Source organism: Apaloderma vittatum, unplaced genomic scaffold (genome assembly GCF_000703405.1).
Source record: "Apaloderma vittatum isolate BGI_N311 unplaced genomic scaffold, ASM70340v1 scaffold12886, whole genome shotgun sequence".
NCBI classification, from domain to species: Eukaryota; Metazoa; Chordata; class Aves; order Trogoniformes; family Trogonidae; genus Apaloderma; species Apaloderma vittatum.
Genome location: NW_009720155.1, coordinates 1 through 20,737, shown reverse-complemented (window position 1 = coordinate 20,737; position 20,737 = coordinate 1). Strand labels below are relative to the sequence as shown.

Genomic DNA, 20,737 nt, shown 5'->3' with positions numbered 1-20,737 from the left:
AGAGTGTGCAGCATAAAGGCACAGGGCCACACACTGAACAATAAAGAGAAAACAAAATATTCAATAGCTACTCATTAAGCAAGTATAATCCACCCTGTGCAGTAAATGAGTCTGTGGAAAAACTAGGCTGTAATCATGAAATTAAAGACTGTCTCATAAAGCACATGCATAGGCAAATTAAGGCTGCTTGTGCATTCCCTGACCGTGACTGGGGTTTTTCTGGTTTTTTTGACTGTTTGCAACTTTAATAACACACTTCTAATGTAGTTTTGGGCGTAAGGTATTTAAATTTCAAAAGCGTTTGTACCCAAATGAGGTGCAGCCCTCGATGGCAGGCGTGCTGCCAGCACAGCCCCTGCTGCCATGGCTGCTGCCGGGCTCACGTTCTGGTTTTGGGAAGCCGGCAGGAGAGCAGAGCATGGGGGAGCCGGCAGCGTTGGGCAAGGCAATGGTGCTCTCTGCTGGGTGAGCGGCAGAACGGCAAGTGCTCCGGCATTAAACCCAAGCCTCTGGGCTAGCGGACTGCTGCAGGTAGAAGCCCGAGTGGGTAACTGTGGAGTCTGCACCTGGGCTGAGACTTCACAAAACACACATTGTATTTCACGTGTACAAAGGAAGCGAAAATTCAGCCTTTCTGGACATCTCCTTCGTGTTATTTCCGTGGTAGTAGCTGTTTGAGGCGGTTTGCTTCTAGCAACAGGAGCTATGTCAATATTAAATACAGAATAACCTCTTTTAAAAAGTTCAGGTTTTTTTACCACAGACAAAAAAATGACCTGATGCCTCCATAATTCAGAGAGACTTTTCAGCTAAATGGTATTTGGAAAACTATTAATGACTTACTGCAAGTGTGAACAAGCACATATTCTCTGTGAAGAAATAATTTTAAACCAGCTTTTTATCCTAAGAGCTGTTTATTTTTGTGTTTTGTGTGAAGTGTTTGGTTGAAACTCTAGAGAGGGGACAAGGCAAGGGAAATCGGTGTCCAAGTATCTCAATTTCCTTCTTCTGCTTAGTGCACCACACCTCAGCTGATTTCCTCTCCACACACAACTCCCTCAATCCCAAAACATTTTCCCAAATCTTAATGTTTCATGGAGCAAAGACCTGTGACTGCTGTATTTTGAATAAACCAACGCAAGCACGTTGACACTGACGAATGCTGGATTCTACAACTCAGCAGAAAAAGATGTAGTTTCAATTCTTGGTGCCTTAGTACGAGTGCCCTGCCCTAGTACTCAAACTGCACACAGACACTTTGGTAAGATGTCACTATCTCAACTCTGGCACTTTGCACTTACGGAAAATATTAGGTATGCATATACACAATAGCAAACTCAAAATGTGAGTTTAAAACGTACTCAGAAGGAAGCTTTACTATTTCCTGATAGCGTGGAACAGGATCACACACATCCATTGTTCTCTTTTTTAGAGGGAGTCGTTGGAATCGGCAGAGGATGCCAGTCTGGCAAGAACTCACGACTACCTGGATCTTTACGTTTGTAATATTCAATCAAAGATCAAATCTAAGCTGGAAAGAGAACTTGAGGAGTTTTGGGACAGAGACATAATTTTTAAACATCTTCCTCTGAAGCACCCTATCCTGGCCACTATGAAGGACAAAGTTCAAAACGAGGAAGCTCAGGTATCTGATCTGCTAATAGCGGAGACTGAGAAACAGCAAAAAATCCACACGGAACTAGGGAAGAGCAGAACCTGACCTTGTCTCCAGGTGAGAATAAAGTGGGTAAGATGAGCAGTGTTAGAGCTAACAGTGCCTAAAGAAACTGCATGTGGGAATACTCTAGGGATAATTTAAGAAAAGGAAGAGGATGAGAGAAGGTGACTTAAACACCTCAAGAACATCTATGAACTCCCCAGGAAAATTCCTCAACAGCTTTTTCAAAGCAATCTCACCAAAAGACCTGAGTGATTTATAAAGTAGCCTGTAGCTCTTACATAGGAAAAAGAATCAAAACACATAGGGAGAAACTTAAATATTTTTTTTAAATTGCAGGTGCAAAAAGCAGAAAAAAGTGACACTAACCTCAAGCCTCTTTTCAAGTGACTCTATCCTGTCTTTTTTGCTGGCCAAGTTAGCTCTTGTGTAGCGGCTCTGTCCAGGCAGGTACAACACTTGGCTGTAACATTCTTCCCACACCTGGTTATAAGCTTCACTTGAGAGCTCTCCATGCCCCATTCCTTGCTTTACCACTTCCATTTCTTGTGCCAGGAGATCCTGCGCCTGTTGGAAATGATGAGAAATTAATTGCCGTTACAATACACAGGATACCTGAAAATTCCTCTTCTCAATCCTTCAGCCTGCAATTCACAGGGGCGGTTTCTCTCTCCATACTAAAAGCTCACCACCAGGTTAAGCTAACTATGAAATCTAACACAGATGCTGTGGATTATAAATGAAACCCAGGCTAGAAGGCTGCTCACGGCGCAACTATCCCTCATTTTACAGAATTTGCCCAAACCTGACATCACTCTGCTGTAGTTAATGAAAGCTGTAGCCCAGCTAGATACTTCATCTTGCTGCAGCAGAAAAGAGATAAAAGCAAGGACCTTTGAGGGGAGGGAGAAGCGTTACAGACAGAAGCAGCTGTTCTATGAAATAAAAATCACTTTTTATTTCCTTTTGCTTGCCTTTCTTCACACAATCTGGAAAGTCAACTCTAAAATGGGTGAGCTGTATAAGCTCCATTGCAGAAAATTCTACTCTGACTTCAACAAACACACATTCTGTTCCTTGAGAACTACTAGCAAGATACAAGCCTGCTGCTGCTTCCAGTTTAGTTTACAAAGTAATTTACAGTGAACTGAAAAGATTCATGTTCTCTCAACTCTTAATATTTCTGACAAAGCCTCTGGCCCAAAAAGCTACACATAGGTCCTTCCAATTTTACTTGCACATAAAAAACTAAAATATCTTCTTCGACCTAGACTTCATTGGTTTTAAGTGTGTGTCTTCCCTTTCAACAGGATTTATACACACACCAGAAATTTCCATATCAGCAGTAGATACCTCACTGCAAGCAGACATGTATGTTTTATAGTAGCATATTGCCCAGCAAGTAATTCAGGTATCGCCAGATTAGATGATTCCAGGGATACAGAGAAAGGAAAATCAATTACTTGTCCCTGATCGTCAAGACAGACAAAAGAGGAGTATGCTAACCACACCTGACAAAGCCAATTCTTAAAGGTTCACTTTCAAATAGCTTCTAGCTGTACACTCTGAGGAACTGCTTAAGGCTATTTAGTTGTGGTACCAAAACAGTTCCACAGCTTTAAGAGCTCAGTATAATATGCTTCTCACCACTGCTATTCCTTCCCAAAAGAGCTCTACACATCAGGGAAAGAAACACATCCCCATTTTATGAAGGGATTTTAGCAGGAAGATGTTTTTTAAAATAAATGAAGAAATAAAGCAAAATAAACAAACTCCAGTTGAGAGTGCAGAGGCAGGAAAACTTCCTGATTCAAAATGAATTTTAGAGAAAGTGGCAATATTATGCTGAATGTTAGAAAGCAAGCAGGAGCAAGGATGCAAAAAACTTCTGCCCGTCAGTTAGACAAAGTTTTCAGGGACTCTGAGGAAAGCTCCTCAGACAAAAACTACTGGACTGTGTAATAATCTCTGAGGGAAGTGATAGAAAATCCAATTCTTGGGTTCAAAATAACGAGAGAAAGCACTCAAAGAGTGTTCCTAAGGGAACGATCTGACACTGGCAGGGCAGTGAAACTCATGACCTAACCGTATTTTCCATCTTTTAACTTCTTCCGCTCAGAAATCTTCAAGTATAATTCTTCATTCAACAGCAAATTGGAAGTACATACTGTTCAGTGTCTCTCATTTGAGGCTCTTGATTCATTGGTCAGACACAGTCAAGAAGATGCTTTTAAAATCTTGTATATTTTTAGAGTCACTTTAAAGTAATACAGGATTTAGGTGCAGAGATACCACAGCTACTGTCAGAACACAAGTCTCAGATAGCAGGAGTCTGCATAAAATAGGTGACTTGGTGGCATGCCATTGTGTCCTTTTCACTCATTTTTATTCCTGTAAGCATTTGGTCAAAGGTTACTGGCACAACTTCACAGGTGAAACTCTGAAAGAGCAAACCACAGCCCTGTGTGTCTGAACTGTCTGTCTGGCGCTTGGCAGCAAAAGGCAACATCTGTAGCTGCTTAAATAAATGAACAACTCGAAGCGGAACCCTCGGTACAAGACTTATTTAACTTGGGATTACAATGCAAAACAGGACAGAGTGCCCAGACAGCCTACTCATTTCATCCACCAACAACCTATTCCACTTATTCAGCGTTTTTCAACCAGGTACGCTTTAAAATCAGTTGCCATAGGCTCTGCACTAGCACAGCTCTGTTGATTTAGCTTGACCAACACAATTAAACAACTTGATTTGCTGCTCCAAGTTACGAACTGGCTACCACTGTCCTATTTAGTCTACACTGCTATGAAAAAACCACTTAGTAATTCTGGATTAACAAATTACACAGGCAGAAGATGAATAACACACAAATTTGAAGTCTCAATCTCACAGCTCCTACCCTGACTTGAAATGATAAGCATTACATTCAAATTTTTAGATTAAAGATAATGTCTATGGATTAATACAGCAACCTCCCCATTCTGCTGAGTGCCTGGATTAACATTAGCTCAGCAAAGAGTACATACACTTAAATTATCCTTACGGCTCTTCACACAACCCTCTGGAGATCTCTCAACCAAATTCTGTGCAGGCTTAAATCTTTCTTTGGAAGATTACCAGACCATGACATACAGAGACATGATGTCACTGCTACTTAGGCCATACGATTCTCACCTTCTTGAGATCCTCTTTAGAGAACTTCTCATACGGATTTTGCTCCAAGTAAGCCATATGTTCCGCATTGTTGCTTCCAAATCCCGGGCCTTTTCCCTTCTTACCACTAGGCTGTTCTCCAAATGGGTGGTGCAGAAGATCGAAATGCAGCATGGTTATCATCTCTTTCTTAATCAGCTCTTCGCTCTTCTGCAGGTCTGTCAGAGGTGGTTCCACATTTAAGGGTCTCAGTATCGTTTCATTAACCTGCCCAGGAATAAACAAAAGAAGTTCCTAAACATCATATATACCAAAGATCACATTAAATTCATATACCTCCACCCGTGTATGAATTTTATGTATCAGCTAAACCATGCAATAGAGGTGCCAAAGTCTCCTATGGTATGACGTACAGCAACCCAAACACCTGGCTGTGCTTACATCTGTGCATATGAAATACCTCACCACAATTTTGCTGTTAAAGTTTCCTGTAATGCTGAAATTAGCACTCAAATAAAGATCTAATTCCCTCATAATCTCCTTAGACCATATCTCCTCCTAAAATGGTTCAAACCTTTATTGCTACTTTTTCTTCCTTAAAGGCGGGGTTTGTTTCCACTTACTTCTGAGGGCCGTGGTAGATTCTTCTGAACAGCTTTGTGCATTCTCTTCAGCTCCTTTGCACGTTCTGCCTCTCGAAGAGCCTACACAAACAAGCTAAGTGTTACTCCAGCTACTCTAAGACAATCAGATGCTTCCTAGAAATGTGACAGAAAAACTGATTACTGCAGTAAGAAGTCCTTCAACTATAAAGTCTTCATTTTATGAAACTAGTACCAAATAACTTGATCACATCATAACTTAGCGGCTCTAAAGCAAATGGAAAGAGCACAGCAGACTAAGAGACAACCGAAAAAGTAATATCCATACATAGAATTCTCCTTCACTCTCAACCCCAGCAGACTTCGTTCTTTACAAATTTCTCCACATCAAGTTTGACAACTGCTCCAAGTCTCCAGACACAAAATCCACCAGAAAAAGAAAGACTCTTAAATTTGCAGTCAGGATTCTATCTGTCCTCTTCAACGACATAAATTAACTGCTTCACTCAAACAATACTTGCGAAAGCTTAAAAAATCCTCTGAACTCAAAAAAACCACATTTATTTGAAGATGTATTCAAAAACCAGATTTGCATCACAAAAATTAGGATAAGCAATAAACAGAAAAGGGACTGTTTTCCAAACAGAAAAATTTTTAAGTGTCTTTATTTACTGGCCTGTATAGCTATTTAAGCAGCAGAAATTAAGCTAGCATTCTGTCCAGCCTTCCTTGACTGTGAAACAAACCAAGGCAATAAAAGAGGGACCCATTCACAACTTGGCTGTCTGGGTAATCCTTCCACTAAACAGGTATGAAACTACAGGAGTCGTACGAGGAGCGCACATACTTTTTTCATCAAAAGGCACTATCTGTACCATAACACACCTACCTGCTTGCGGGCATCTATATCGGCAGTATCTTCTACAAAGGTTTCATCTACTTCATGTTCCTCCAGCTCTTTTTCGGCATTTTCAGGTAAAACAATCTCAAAGTCGTTCTTCGGAGCAGGAAGGGCCATGAGTCCAAGGCGCAGGTGTTCACGAGACTCTCTCTCCTGTTGAAATAACAGTAAGATGCACCACTTCTGGATTCAAGGCAGAAGATTTCATTCATCTACATTAACAGACAGAGACATTACACAATTGTTCTCTTAAGTCTGCTACGAAGCCAGCAGAAACAAAACCTCTCAAGTCTGACAACAGATTGACAAGGGACATAGATCTGTTGTCTGACAAGGGACGAGTTCAGAGGCCACAAAGATGATCCAGGGGCTGGAGCACCTCTACTACAGGGACAGGCTGAGGGAACTGGGATTGTTCAGCCCGGAGAAGACTCCAGGGGAACCTTATCACTGCCTTCCAATGCTTGAAGGGAACCTACAGGAAGGCTGGGGAGGGACTTTTTACAGGAGTGTCCACTGATAGGATAAGGGGAAATGGGTTTAAGTTGAAGGAGAAAACATTTAGACTGGATCTTAGGAGAAAATTCTTCAGTATGAGGGTGGCAAAACTCCAGACTAAATTGCCCAGAGAAGTTGTGGCTGCGGCCCCCCCCGAGGGGTTCTCCAGACTAAATTGCCCAGAGAAGTTGTGGCTGCTCCCTCCCTGGAGGTGTTCAAGGCCAAGCTGGATGAGGCCTTGAGCAACATGGTCTAGTTGAGAGGCGTCCCTGCTCGTGACAGGGAGGTTGGGTTAGATGATCTCTAAGGTCCCTTCCAGCCTAGGCCATTCTATGATTCTATGAAGACGTATGTTACTAACCTAGGCTGGCCCTCAGAACACCACCCTAGAGTATATACACTATTAAGCACAGGAACTCTCTAATATTAAAAAAAAACCACAAAAAAACCAGACAGCTTTCTTAAAGATAGCTAATGAAATCTTCAAACAGCCTGAAATACACTCCAGTAAAATAACAGCATGGGACCTTCGCCTTCCAGCAGTCTCAGTACAACAGCGAAGGCTCACATGAAAACCTCTCAAGAAACTGAAAATACATGAAAATGTGTCCACATTGACAATGGTCACAGCGGTGTGTGCAAGCCTAACTGCAACCTTTTTCCCTGCAATCTGGGAATTGTGGCACAGCACGAAAATGAGACAAATAGCACCAGATTTAGGAACCAGTGGAGTCCATTAGGAAATTGAAGCCCCGGTTTTCCTTCCAGCAGCAAAAAGCCTTTTCACTACAAAAAGGCTAAGACAGAACCGAAGCAGAAGGGCATCAGATAAATTACATCCTTCAAGATAAGAGGAAATCTCAAATTCTGAACTTGAAGAGTTGTTTCTGAGAAAACAACATGCCAAAAACTTGAAGCAGATAACCTTAGCTAGCCCCAAGAAAAAAAACGTCAACAGTTCTGGTGGGAGATATCCAAAGCCACAGATAGGGCTGAAGAATCAGTCACATAAAAGGAGTTCTCAAGGTGCTACCTATTAGGTACATGCCCTTTTATACCATGTCTAACTGGCAGGGTACACCCCTCTGAATCTCCAAGAATGGAAACATCTGTTGCCAAACGTGATGAAAGAATCTGGATGGGACTTGAATTACCAGACATCTCAAAACCAACTGCTCCTAATGGCAAAAATTAAACTCTTTTAGCTCAACGTTGTCAACCCGACAGACTGATGAAAAGGTCTTGTAGGTAAATTGGGAAGCCAAGATAATGAGGTAAGAGGGCTGCACAGGATTACAAGAAAAATTATCTTTGCTTGAGGTATATTTCCTGCTCAGCTTCAAAGACACAAGTGGGACTGAAAGTTAACGATGTTTTCTTTGACAAACAGCTTTAGAGTGCTTTTACTGAGAACACTGAAAACTGTCCTAGAGCAGCAAGATTTCTGTTCCTTCAAATCAAGATTCAATTTTTTCAGGTGACAGAGTACAGACCTGTAGACAAGTGGTAGAAATAACTCTTGCTTTTACTATAAAATAGAACTCTCTTCAGGAGATCAAAATTCAAAATCCTGAAAATTAACAGACCACTGATTTCCACTTTTTAAGTACGTCTTACCATTTGTTTGGCGTACGATGGATCACTGTAATCTGCCATTCCCTCTTCTGGGTTGATGTTCAATTTGTCACGTAGTGGAGTTCTACCAGGAGTTGTACCAACCACGGGTTTAGGAGTTAATCCTCCGCGAGGAGTTAAGCCTTCTGGTCCATGAGAGGGTGTTCTAGAGGAAGTGTGGATACAGTCATTTATTTTTTCCTAAAGAGCTCGACTTACAACAGTCTGAATGTTGCAGGAAGTTACGTAAATACTGTTAGGAAAGTCAATCTAGATTTTTTTTTATCCTGAGGCAGCAAAACTAAAATATGCCATCAGAAGAATCCAAAGCCCAAATTGTTTCAATCTGTCACGGTGTAACCAAGCACCTGTCAAGCTGAAATCTACGCATATCATTATGTTTATTTAGAGAAGTTTCAGGAACTACTCAACCCAAACTCCCGCTGCTACTTTCGAGAAGAGCTTATCCGGTCAGCAGGCACTATTCCGGGGTACAGCAATCTGGATTTAATTGCAAACTCCGATTTCCCTGCCCGCTATGGCAAGTCACTCACCCTGGAATCCATCTGCCTTAACAGCCACTCCAGCTTACAACTGAATGTATTCCTCTGAAGATGCCTCTTTGCTTTCACAGATTAGTGAAGGAGTAATGACATCACAGTAATTACTTTTAAGCCCCTAAGGACAGGCAAGATGGATTATTTTGTGGGCCTCAGTTGCTTCTCCTCCAATGGAGAAATACTGTTTTCTATCTCAGTATATGAGAAGCACGGAGATATTGTCTGGGATATTTCCATTACTAGTCAGTCATTCTGTAGTGCCAGGCAGACATCACAATCGTGGACAACACAACCACAGGTATTGCGTGACACATGCCACTGGTCCCTTTGTAAGAGATACACCAGTGCCTTATTTATTTACTGGGTATGTCTGTGAGAGGGAAGCAATCCTTCCTTCTCGCTGGAAGTTGTTCACAGATTTTTCTGAACTTTGATTTAGGATAACAAATACAAGTGATAACCTTTGCAGGATGACACCCGCAAAAAAAACGCAGAAAAACTGATTTTTATGCTTTCAAATGATTGTTTCATAGGATGCATTTACTTTGATTATACCAGCTGGAAAAGTTTTACAAGTTGGTTTTTTATTTTCAACTCAATTCCTTTTAAGAAAGATGTCAAAAAAACCCACACACAAAAAGAACCCTAATGCAAGACAACTTCCACTACAATTTTAATATCATCATAGGAAAAAAACGTGTAGTTCATTTAAATATTTGCTCTTTTGGCCTAAATAAGACGATGATGGATCTGCTTCACTACTCTGCCTCCTTCAAAAAATTACATCTTCCCTTTATTTTTAACAACTTACTGGATTTTTTTTTCTCTCTGCTCAAGGTCTTGGATTTTCACACTGATTTAGCATTTCTGCAAGCAAACTAAGTTGATCTGGAGGCACCACCTTTACACATGAATATCTGCGTATCAGAAGCTAAAAAAAGTCACCACCAAAAAAACCCCAATTCATCAAACAACACAATTAGAATGTCTTAATATTTTTTAATATAAAATAACCCCAATGAAAAGCTCGATCACTCCAGGCCAAACCCTACATTCATTCTGCACAGCACTGATGTCAACAGATCTCAGAAAATGACTCACTTATGTAGATCTAATAAAAAAAGCAGGGCTTTTGCACACAGCTATTAAACAACAAAATAAAGCTGCTTTTGAAAAGCTGCCATAAAGGTCCTTTTGATTTCATTCTCCACTTTTCCTACTAGCACTATGCAAGTAAAATTAGAATCTAAGTTGAAAAAATTGAGAGACAAAATGTACCAAGTGTAATATTTTTCAGCTGTACGGTATTTGGCATTTGTGGGATATATATTTATTCAGGACCCACCGTAAGAGTTAAACCAGCAATTCCATCCTATTTAGATTGGCAATGTAAGAAACATTTTATTTTGGATATATATGGCTTGTAAAATATTTACTCCAGCTTTTCAAAAATTCAGCGTGGGTTCGGCTGTGGGACCTCCCGCACCTTCAACTCAGAGGTAATACTTTGGAAAGGCCAGGATCCACATACAGAATGTCACTCCTTCTTACTATTTATACTCCTGTATGACTTGGGTAGAATTTATATTGCTCCAGACCACAGAAGACCTCATTTTGGATCAAAACTCCAGTGAGCTACACACTGTACAAATACAGATGAAGATGATGTGGCCTAGCTTGCCAAAGGAGAAAGTCGGGCATCAAGGGCTTGAAATAAAAGCGAGTTAAGTCTGAAGCACTGATTGTACCCTATTATTCCACGTGTTGCAATCTGCACCCACCACCCACCTCGCTAGATACGTGTCCAGCCAAGCACATGGTAGGAAAACAGCCTGCTTTACCTGAAGGGTGTGGAAAGCACAGTGTTTGGAGTCTGAACAACTTGCTTCTGCGGTGTCACCCCCGAAAAGTCACTTTCATGCAAGGGAGTGTTAAGCCCTCCTTTCAGGGGGGTGTCCACATTTGTGAGAGCCATCAAATTTTGGGCTTCCTGTGTAACAGAGAAAACACACAGCACATCACTAAGACTTCCAGTCACACCCTACCGCACAGTTAACAGGTTGAGTAGCAGTAAGTAACTTCCTTCATTTTGCTAGACTCCCGAAGTCCACAATTTTTATTACTGACTGAATACTCTAATCATCCTAAGGATCCTGATGTTCAGAGGGACCAGCAAACGCACACTCTGAAATCCAACAGCAATGAAGTTTGTCCTAATTCCTCTTAAAAGAGAATGTTCCAAGCGAGACGTTCGCTGCTCAGATTTTTGGTCCAGGACTCAACTGCTGGTTTTATGAATACTCCCCTACTTTTTATTTTACTTCTCCTTTTTGCAATGAAGAATTAAGGCACTCTGGAAATGAGCTGAGATCATGAAATCACTGTGTGTAGCAATCAGTCTTCACAGAACACTACTAATCCTCCTAGACAACTGCACAGATGTTTAATACTGCAACACATATGATGTCAGAATAATCCACCTGAAGGTGAACGTGACCATTTCTGAAAACACTGCACAGAGACCTAAATCATGATCTGTAGAGTCAGGAACTTTCTCTTTTCTCCCATCACAAAACTGCTGAAATACAAAGCATTATCAAGATAGGTTTATTTGTGATTTTTTTCTGGGGATAAGAGGTTTTGCTTATTTTGCACACTACCTGTGCCAATTTCATTTAGCCATTTCCCCACACTCAGGGGAACTTTATCCAACATTCTGAGTAGTTGAAAGAACCCAGACAAAAGAACTCACACAAATATGACTCAGAGCTTGCAAAGGTAGGTTTTTGATAATCTTTGTCTCAAGTGCTAAGAAAATCTCCCTGCACTGTTGCAGTTAATTCCTTCTTGTCAATTGAAATAAAAGCTGAACAGCAAAAATAAGTAGGAAACAATATAAAAGACATTTGTTTTAAGGACATGAACACCATATACAGCTTTCGACGCTGAGCCATACCCAAGAAAAGAGGAAATTTTATAAGTCACCAGAATGGTTAATGCTAAAACTTGCACAAACACAAAAACTCCCACGTCGTAGCGTTCTGAGGCATGGAGACAACTGATGGGGCACAAGTGGATCTGTTTCTATGCCCTTCAGCGTGTCCTGGAGATCACGTGTCAGTTCAGACCACAGCACCACACATAACCCAAGGAATGCTGCTGTGGCACTTATGGCTTCTCTTCAGTTGACCACTGCACTAAAACTAAGCGCCCCTTCTGCGGATTTACACTCTACCTGCAAGATCCTGTCTTGTGCTGCTGGGGTTTTGGGAGTCCTTAGTGCGATGCTGTTGTTGGTCACGTTATATTCTGACAGAAGAGTGCTGGAAGCCGAGTTTGTAATTCCAGATTCCTCAGCGGTCTGGCGTGCAATCTCGCTCGCCTGGCCCACTTTCACAACTTCTTCAAGTTCTGTATCAGATATCTTTAAAAAAGAAAATTCCAAGGCACAGTAAGATAAAATGCAACTACAAGATCCACTCGATAAAACAGACATCACTGATTGACAAGTCATTTATTCACCAAGGAACAGCTTACCTGAGGAGCTGGAAGCACTAGTTTACTTCTTTTTTTGGTAAATTCTGACACTCCACTGGTTTGCAGAATAGCTGAAGGCAAGTCTGACTCTTTTTTCCGTTTCATATGTTGTTTGTCTTTTTTGCGCTCTCTTCCCTCCCTCTCACTGTCATTACGGATAAGACAATTTTAAAATGCACAAACCAGCTACGAAGTACAACAAACAAGCAAAGAATAAAAACACCTGTGCCATAACCAGAAGTTGGATAGGCTGAAACAAAGCATGGTGCGGGAAGAGTGAATCACGTTGTGGTGCAGAAGTGAACTGATTAGATACGGTCCACAAATACAGCAGCAGAACCTGCACTAAGGCAGGGTAATGCTTCTAAACCATGGAATCAGGCAACGCGTGGTTGCTTCAGCGACGCTCAACAGGGTCACCGGAGCAAGATAAAAATATCAGTCTAATAATTTAGGCAGCAAGAATCATAGGATGTGAACAGTGCCTTCTTCTCCAGCAGCTGCTAAGGAAAGGCAAACATGTTCTGTGGGACAGGGGAACCAATTTCTCGTCAGCATTTTACAAAAATCTTCAAACAGCAATGGAGGCAGCCAGTGAGATCATAAGCTTCGGTGTGAAGCTCCTGCCAGGCTCTCTGAACTCAGAACCACACAGAAAGAATCAATTAGATCACAAGCGAATAAATCAAATGGTATGTAGCACTGGACTTGCACTCTGTAAAAAGCAACTGGCAGGAACAGTGGGAAATGCAATTGTACAATTAAATACATATCACAATGCTCACAATGAAGATGGGCATTTAATTTCTCAACTGCATGTTGAAGGATTTTTTGGGAGGAAGGGGAGAAATTAAGCATTTAAGGAGATTCTACTTAAGAACAATGCAATGAGAAGTTATACTACAATAACTAAAATCTACTGTAAGTAATCTTAATATTGTTACTAGATGGAAAGGACTGTAAATACACCAGCAAATCTAATACTAAAAGAAAATGAAGCTCAAAAAGCTTAAGATTTCTATTTAAAAAACGGAATGTGCATGGGGAATTTTATTCTCATGGGAAAAAAGACCAGCTAGACCTTCTAGAAAGATAAAAAATAAAAGAGACTGAAAAGGCAAAAGCAACTTGCAGTAGGATCTGTCCCATGGAAAATACAACTCCTGTCCACATTATATTTCAGACATTTCCAGGACTTAACACTTAGATATATGCATGTTTGTTTGTTTGGTTTTTTTCAAATAAACTGTTCCCTCCTTAGTATAACACCCACTTACGATCTCAATTCTCCATCCAGGTCTTGCTGACGTAGCTTCCTAAAATCTGCATCCAGGGACTGGTAGTTTTCCTCTGATGTATCATAAAAACCAGGAGCGGGCTTCTTTTCAAATGGAATTTCTGCATTATAATCCACACCTCTCTTCTTTTTTCGCTTCTTCTGGATCTCAATTCCAGCAGCCCGAAGTTCTCGTCTTTTCTGGAGAGCAGCAAGCCGTCTACAGAAACAGCAACACTAGGTGATATGAAGCACATACTCAGGAGTGAATCTTGTATCTGGTACTATTTTAATCAGTTGCTGCAAAGGTAGGACTGCCATTATTTAAACAAGAATGAAGCCCTTGTCACAAATGACTGTGAAAAAGTCTGATTCTGCAATGATTTAAAGCTGTGCCTGACTTTACGCACTGTAAATGCCCCAGAGTCAACAAAAGCAGTGCCAGCATATGACACTCAGCGTAAGTTTACCTAGCTTCTTCCAGCTGCTTCTCTCTTGCTTTTCTTTTGGCCTTCTTTCCCTGTGTATTAGCCAGACGCGCTCTAGCTTCAGACAGCATTTCAAGTTCATCTACAATAGTACAGAGAAGTACAGCTGTGAATTTGCACTTACAGACGGGAGCAAAGGAAAATGTGACATTAAGATCAGAAAGCAATCTTTAAAAGCTGAGCAAACCAACGCTTCCACAGCCACTCTGCATGATCACTAAACTAGTTTTCTCCAGGTTGCTCCAATATTGTCTAAATCACTGGCCAGATGAAGACCTGAAGAAAAAAAGCCTAATGCTGAAAACAATTCAACTAATATCTGCAGCAAATCAAAATATTTATGTAAAAAGGCAAACTGACCACACTAATTGAATTATTATTTCATTTACACCTTCAGCTGAGAACGCTATATTAAAGGACTCATTAACTTCCTTTACATCCAGATCCAGGAAAGCTGTATCTGTGAACCTCTGACTGTTCAAAAACATCACTGATCCACTCACAGAACTGTGGCAACGTTCATTTTTTTTAGTACATAACATTGCTATGTGCAAAGGAAAAAAGTCATGTAGTGTTCACGTACTTCAGAAGATTCATCTGGGAGGTAGGAGATGATGGGGAAAAGATGAAGATAGAGAAATAAGAATGCAACTAAGCAGAGCAGCTGTGAAAGTGAAGAGCAGCTGGACATGATAGGAAACGGTGAAGGCAGATTAGAAGGCAGAAAATACAACTAGAAAAGGAAAAGAGAACTGGAAAAGTGTAACTGACTATCCAGACACAAAAATAAATGGAAAAGTCATCAGGGGGCAGAGAAAAAGAGAAGAAACCCAGGGTACAGAGACCATGTAAAAAACAGTAAACAAACTCCTATCTTACCTTCATCCATGTCAATAGGATCTGGCCTGGCTGGTTTGGTTTCTGGATTTGGATCGATTTCTCCAGGTTTAAGTTTCCGAGGATCATCAGCAGTTTCTTCCTCATTGTCTCTCTGAGCAGCTTTGTCCCTAAAACCACATTGTATGCATGTCAAAACTGGCTCTTTGTTTTCCTCCAGGCTCTTAACAACCATCCCATGAAGTGTCCCCAAAGATGGATCAAAAAAAGTAACCTCACACTATGTACCATGTCTTAAACTTCTTATACAATTGCCACAGCAAAGATTCAGGAACAAGATACAGTTAGATAATCTGAAATCAGACAAGAGAAAGAAGCCAACAAAGTACTGCACTACAACAATAAAATGTTGTCCTGGTTTGAGCATAACAGGCTAAAAAGATTCTCAAACCAGGACAAATGTTCTATAAATCACAGCATTACAAAGCTATTAGAAGAGAACTCTCTTAGGGTAATCTTTAACAGTAAGGACAAGAATCCAATCAGTGTGACCAAACGAGCAATCGAGTTTCCCATTACGCTCAACTAATCGCACAAGAATTAAGAAAGCTCACAAGGGAAAACAGCACTTTCCTTCTCATGATCTAAAGAAACACTCTTTAGCAGAGAGAGATGACAGCTGCACACTGAGCTGTTTCAACACCATGTGGTTTATGTCTGTCTACTTCCTTCTCCCTCACACACCCACTCATGCTGACCAGCCACTCGAAAGATACCCAAATAAACCTGAAATGAAGGACTACAAACAGCATCGGTCTCCATGCTCCTTCAGGCAGAATGACCAGAAGCAAGAAAACAGACACCTCTCCCTATTCAAGACCACTCTCCAGGTTCCAGAATCTTCTCTGAAGTTAGACATATCAGCTGAAAAGAAACGGTCCTTAAGGATTTGCTTAGAAAAGGACCTGGTCAACTCAAAGACCCTCCATACTTCAGCCCCATGGGAGAAGGGAATGATACATGGCTACAACATACGCTGCAGATTTTCCTGGTCTGCACCTCTAGCAAAACAGCAACTCACAGCAGAAATTCATAGTGTTCCAAACACTGTGCAGCAGTTCTTCCGATAATCGGGGCAATGGTTCTCCACTGAGTTGGCATTAGCTTGGCCAGGTGCAACAGCTTCTCCTCCTCTTCCCGTGACCACTCTGTCTTTTTGATGCTTGGGTCCAGCCACTCATACCTGTTAAAAAGTGAAAATATTAAGGATGACAAGTTCAAGCTATTCATCAATTTGTCTGGAATTAACTCACAACAGTGTTTACCCAAATCACACAACGGGATTTCAAAATCTTGTCACGCAAATCTCATACAAGGTTTTCCAACCAAAGGGATGTTAATGCAGAGTATTTTTATTAAATATGTATTTGAGCTTTATAATGTATTATTTATCCACAACTTTTCATACAGATCTTGCCTTTTCTTTCTTCCCCATTTCTATTCCGGAAAAGTAAGGAGTTAGAAAATCAATCCAGAAAACGAAAAGTAAAAATCACAATAAAGGTATCAGGTATGTTTATATTAGTGTGATGTGGATCCTTCAACTTTACTATTTTTTCACTGTGTCAGTACTATTATCTTTATACCTAAGTATTCTAATAAATATGTGCAGATCAGTACCGGAGAAATTAAGCCTGATTCTCAAACAGATTTGTATTGCATGCATTTGCATTAGTTTTAAGCCCCTATATTTTTATAAGATGAAATTCTGGTGCAATTTCTAAACATTTATCCTCAAGCCAAACTCTCATTATGATAAATCAGAAAATTATCTCTAAAACAGATTAGTATCTCACTTCCTTGGTAATACCCACTGATTAAAAGCATGTAAACATGGAGAATAAATGTACACAATTTTACGTGATCCAGCATTTGCTAACACTGCAGTCACTGGCAAATACATTTACCTAGTTTTGTTCGACTACTTTCAAGCAACAAGAATTCTAAATATCCACAATAGCAGAAATCAAACAACCTCAAAATTATTGTTCCTTTGTGGACATAATTCAATCTGTGGTAATTTCCAAATTCCCACTAGTTATGAATCTCATATTCCCAGCCATGACATTTCCCACTTACCATCTGGCTTTGCACTGCTTTGCTGATTTTCTGTGCAATAAAGAAGCAATACGAGACCACTGGTTTTTGCCATATTTCATCACAGCTGCTTTCAGAATTTCATCCTTTAAAAAATCAAAAGAAATTGTTACAGATAACAGGCACTTACAAAACAGAAAATCTGAGCTCAGGCAGAGGAGAATACAGTCATTTTCTTCTAACTTGCTGACCCAGTGCAAGAAGCACAGCACCACTACTTCTTTTCCACATTTTATTCTCAAGATGAATGAGGACTTATATTTCAAAGGCCAATGAAATCAGAAAAGATTACAAGAAAAAGATATGTGATCATTATTATTGTGGCCAACTTCTCAGACTCAGCGATTACTTTCAATGCTCTTAAAAGCACAGTTTTTAAAGGTTCTGTATATCTTCCCTGAAGAACATCAATAAAGAGGTAGGGAAGTGTTTGGCTGGTAATCACATAACATCTGGAATGAAAAAAAGAACTGATAAGACACCTCATGGTGACTTGTTTTAAATACTATCATAAAATTATCTTCTTATTTTGCATGTTTTAATGCAAATGGAATAAATACCTATCCACAGAATATGCTGTTAAAAAAATGTATCACAGAATCATAGAATGGCCTAGGTTGGAAGAGACCTCAGAGATCATCTAATTCAACCTCCCTGCCAAGGGCAGGGACGTCTCTCAACTAGATCAGGCTACTCAAGGGTCCATCCAACTTGGCCTTGAACACCTCCAGGACAACATCTCTGGGCAATTTATTCCAAAGTCTTGCCGCCCTCGTACTGAAGAATTTCTTCCTAAGATCCAATCTAAATCTATTCTCCTTTAATTTAAACCCATTTCCCCTTGTCCTATCGCTGGACACTCTTGTAAAAAGTCCCTCCCCAGCCTTCCTGTAGGTTCCCTTCAGGTACTGGAAGGCAGTTACTATAAGGTGCCCCTGGAGTCTTCTCTTTTCAAGGCTAAACAATCCCAATTCCCTCAGCCTGTCCTCGTAGCAGAGGTGCTCCAGCCCCTGGATCATCTCATTCCAACAGATCCACGTCCCTCTTATAATGGGGACACCAGAACTGGACGCAGTATTCGAGGTGGGGTCTCACAAGAGCAGAGTAAAGGAGGAGAATCACCTCTCCTGACCTGCTGACCACGCTTCTCTTGATGCATCCCAGGACAGGGTCGCCTTCTGGGCTGCATGAGCGCCCTGCCGGCTCATGTTGAGCTTCTCATCTATCAACACCCTCAAATCTTTCTCTTCTGGGCTACTCTCAACCCACTCTGTGCCCAGTTTGTATTCATGCCTGGGATTGGCCCAGCCCAGGTGCAGGACCTTGCATTTTGACTTGTTGAAGCTCATGCAGTTTGCACTGGCCCATTTCTCAAGCCTGTCAAGGGCCCTCTGGATGGCATCCTCTCCCTCAAGCGAGTCCACGGCACCACACAGCTTGGTGCCGTCGGCAAACTTGCTGTCACAAAGATGCTGCACAACACTGGACCCAGAACAGACCGCTGAGGAACTCCACAAAAATAAAGGAACTTTACAGTAAGGTTCTCTGTAACAAGTAAATCTTAAAATAAATAACTTTAACATTCAGAATATAAGATTCAAAAGTGCTGGTCCCAAAGCTTATAAAATTCTGGAAAAAAAAAGTTTCAATTGTAATTGATTGAGCTTGGGAGACAGCTTGTTCATACACATCAACGAGCACACTGAGATCTGAACAAAAGCTAGAAGTCCTATCAACTGTCCGTCAGTCCCTCAGTGCTTTCCCCGGATAAATGGGTTTGTTATTTCTGGCTTCCTCACGGGTCTGAAAGTGGCATTTTAAATGCATCAAAGCTATTCTTGCAGCCTTGTCAATGACAGATGTTCTTCTTCTGCATCCACTTAGTACTTGTAGTTGTGTTCACCATGTGTTCAGCTGCACCGTGAAGATCAAGGACAGATCCTCTGCCCAGCAAAGACATCTCTCAGGCACACAGCAGCTGTAACTGTAAGCTCTAGCATGAGCTGCTAAAGGAAACAATTAATGTAATTTCTAGAATAAAATAAACAGACCCTCCCTCATTTTTTAAGATTTATTTGGTATTATACGGCATGCAGTAGTCATACTGATGACATTAGAGGGCTTTATGCAAGCAATTGGATGTTTTCCTAATGACCTGGTATCAAGTGGTTCCAATTTCTGCAACTTTTATGTTGTAAGAAAAATTGAAACACTAATCAAAAAAAAATAGCACCAGAGAAAGCTATTTTGTCTCTGGTACACAAAAATGGGTGAGACAAAGACCTATCTAATGCACTGCCATTGCTCTTAACAGTCACAAAAATTAGTCAATTATGGAAGACCATAAGAATGATGTAAACACACAGTGGTTCTTTCTCTCCTCTGCTGAACTCATTTTGCTACCTCCTGGCACAGAGCTGAAATGTTGTAAGTCGTTAAAAGCACAAAGAGTACAGAGTACACTTATCTTCTATTACTTTTTCTCACTACTTTCTGGATGCTTAATGTTCACATCATACAGTGGCAGAGTTCTGAATTTTACAGTGTCTGGTACATATTTTTGCTTTAAAAATACATCTAATAAAACCAACACCCTTGATTTCTCATGTTATTTACCTTTTCACAAACAAGTCCAGTTCTGAAAGCATATGACAGCAGAAATGGAGAGAGGAAGTGTTTGCTTTTTTGGAACCACATATAGTCTTCCGTTCACAAAACATTTTCATAGAATCACAGAATGTTCGGAGTTGGAAGGGACCTCCAGGGACCATCTAGTCCAACCCTCCTGCCAGAGCAGGATCCCCTAGGGCAGCCACATAGGAACGTGTCCAGGTGGGGTTTGAAAGTCTCCAGAGCAGGAGACTCCACACCCTCTCTGGGCAGCCTGGGCCAAGGATCTGGCACCCTCATAGTACAGAAACTTCTCATGTTGAGGTGGAACTTCCTATTAAACTCACTATTTCCTGTTCTATTACTGGCCTCCCCTAAGAAGAGATTGTCCCCTTCCTCTTGACACCCACCCCTCAGATATTTGTATAGGCTAAACAGCCCCAGTTTTTTCAGTCTCTCCTCATAGGAGAGATGTTCGAGTCCCTTGATCATCTTTGGGCTACAGATGAAGAGCCCATACCCTTCTTTACCATTTCTGCATTTGGAACGGTCATCAAGGGCATGATGTCTCATACCGCTAGAGAATAAACACTCAGCCTGCAGGTTAAGACAGTGCAGCCTGCAAAAGGCACACCTCCGGGGATGAGCTGGCCCACTCACCCCCTCCAGCTGCTGGGGGCATGTTTGTTTCAGAGCAAGGCTGTAATACTGGCCTGGCTAAGCTCCCCGTCCTCCCCAGCCTTCGGGTGAAAAACACCCATCTGACCGCTAGGGCAGGAGGCGAGAAGGGAGGTAAGGGCCGCTGAGGGATCAAACCCACCAGGC

General features: G+C 41.1%; 1 protein-coding gene across 1 annotated transcript; it reads right to left on the bottom strand.

Annotated features, from left to right (window-relative positions):
- Window positions 1–2,047: 2,047 nt before the first annotated feature.
- CDC5L (cell division cycle 5-like) lies at window positions 2,048–17,388 on the bottom strand (the record flags this gene model as incomplete). The annotated part of the gene is made up of 13 exons (XM_009870925.1): window positions 2,048–2,245; window positions 4,854–5,099; window positions 5,456–5,536; window positions 6,324–6,488; window positions 8,451–8,613; window positions 10,849–10,997; window positions 12,243–12,431; window positions 12,545–12,689; window positions 13,822–14,040; window positions 14,291–14,390; window positions 15,188–15,315; window positions 16,227–16,388; window positions 17,285–17,388. Coding segments are annotated over 13 exons (2,049 nt in total), but the record flags the coding sequence as incomplete, so codon positions are not given.
- Between the last annotated feature and the right edge of the window lie 3,349 nt (window positions 17,389–20,737).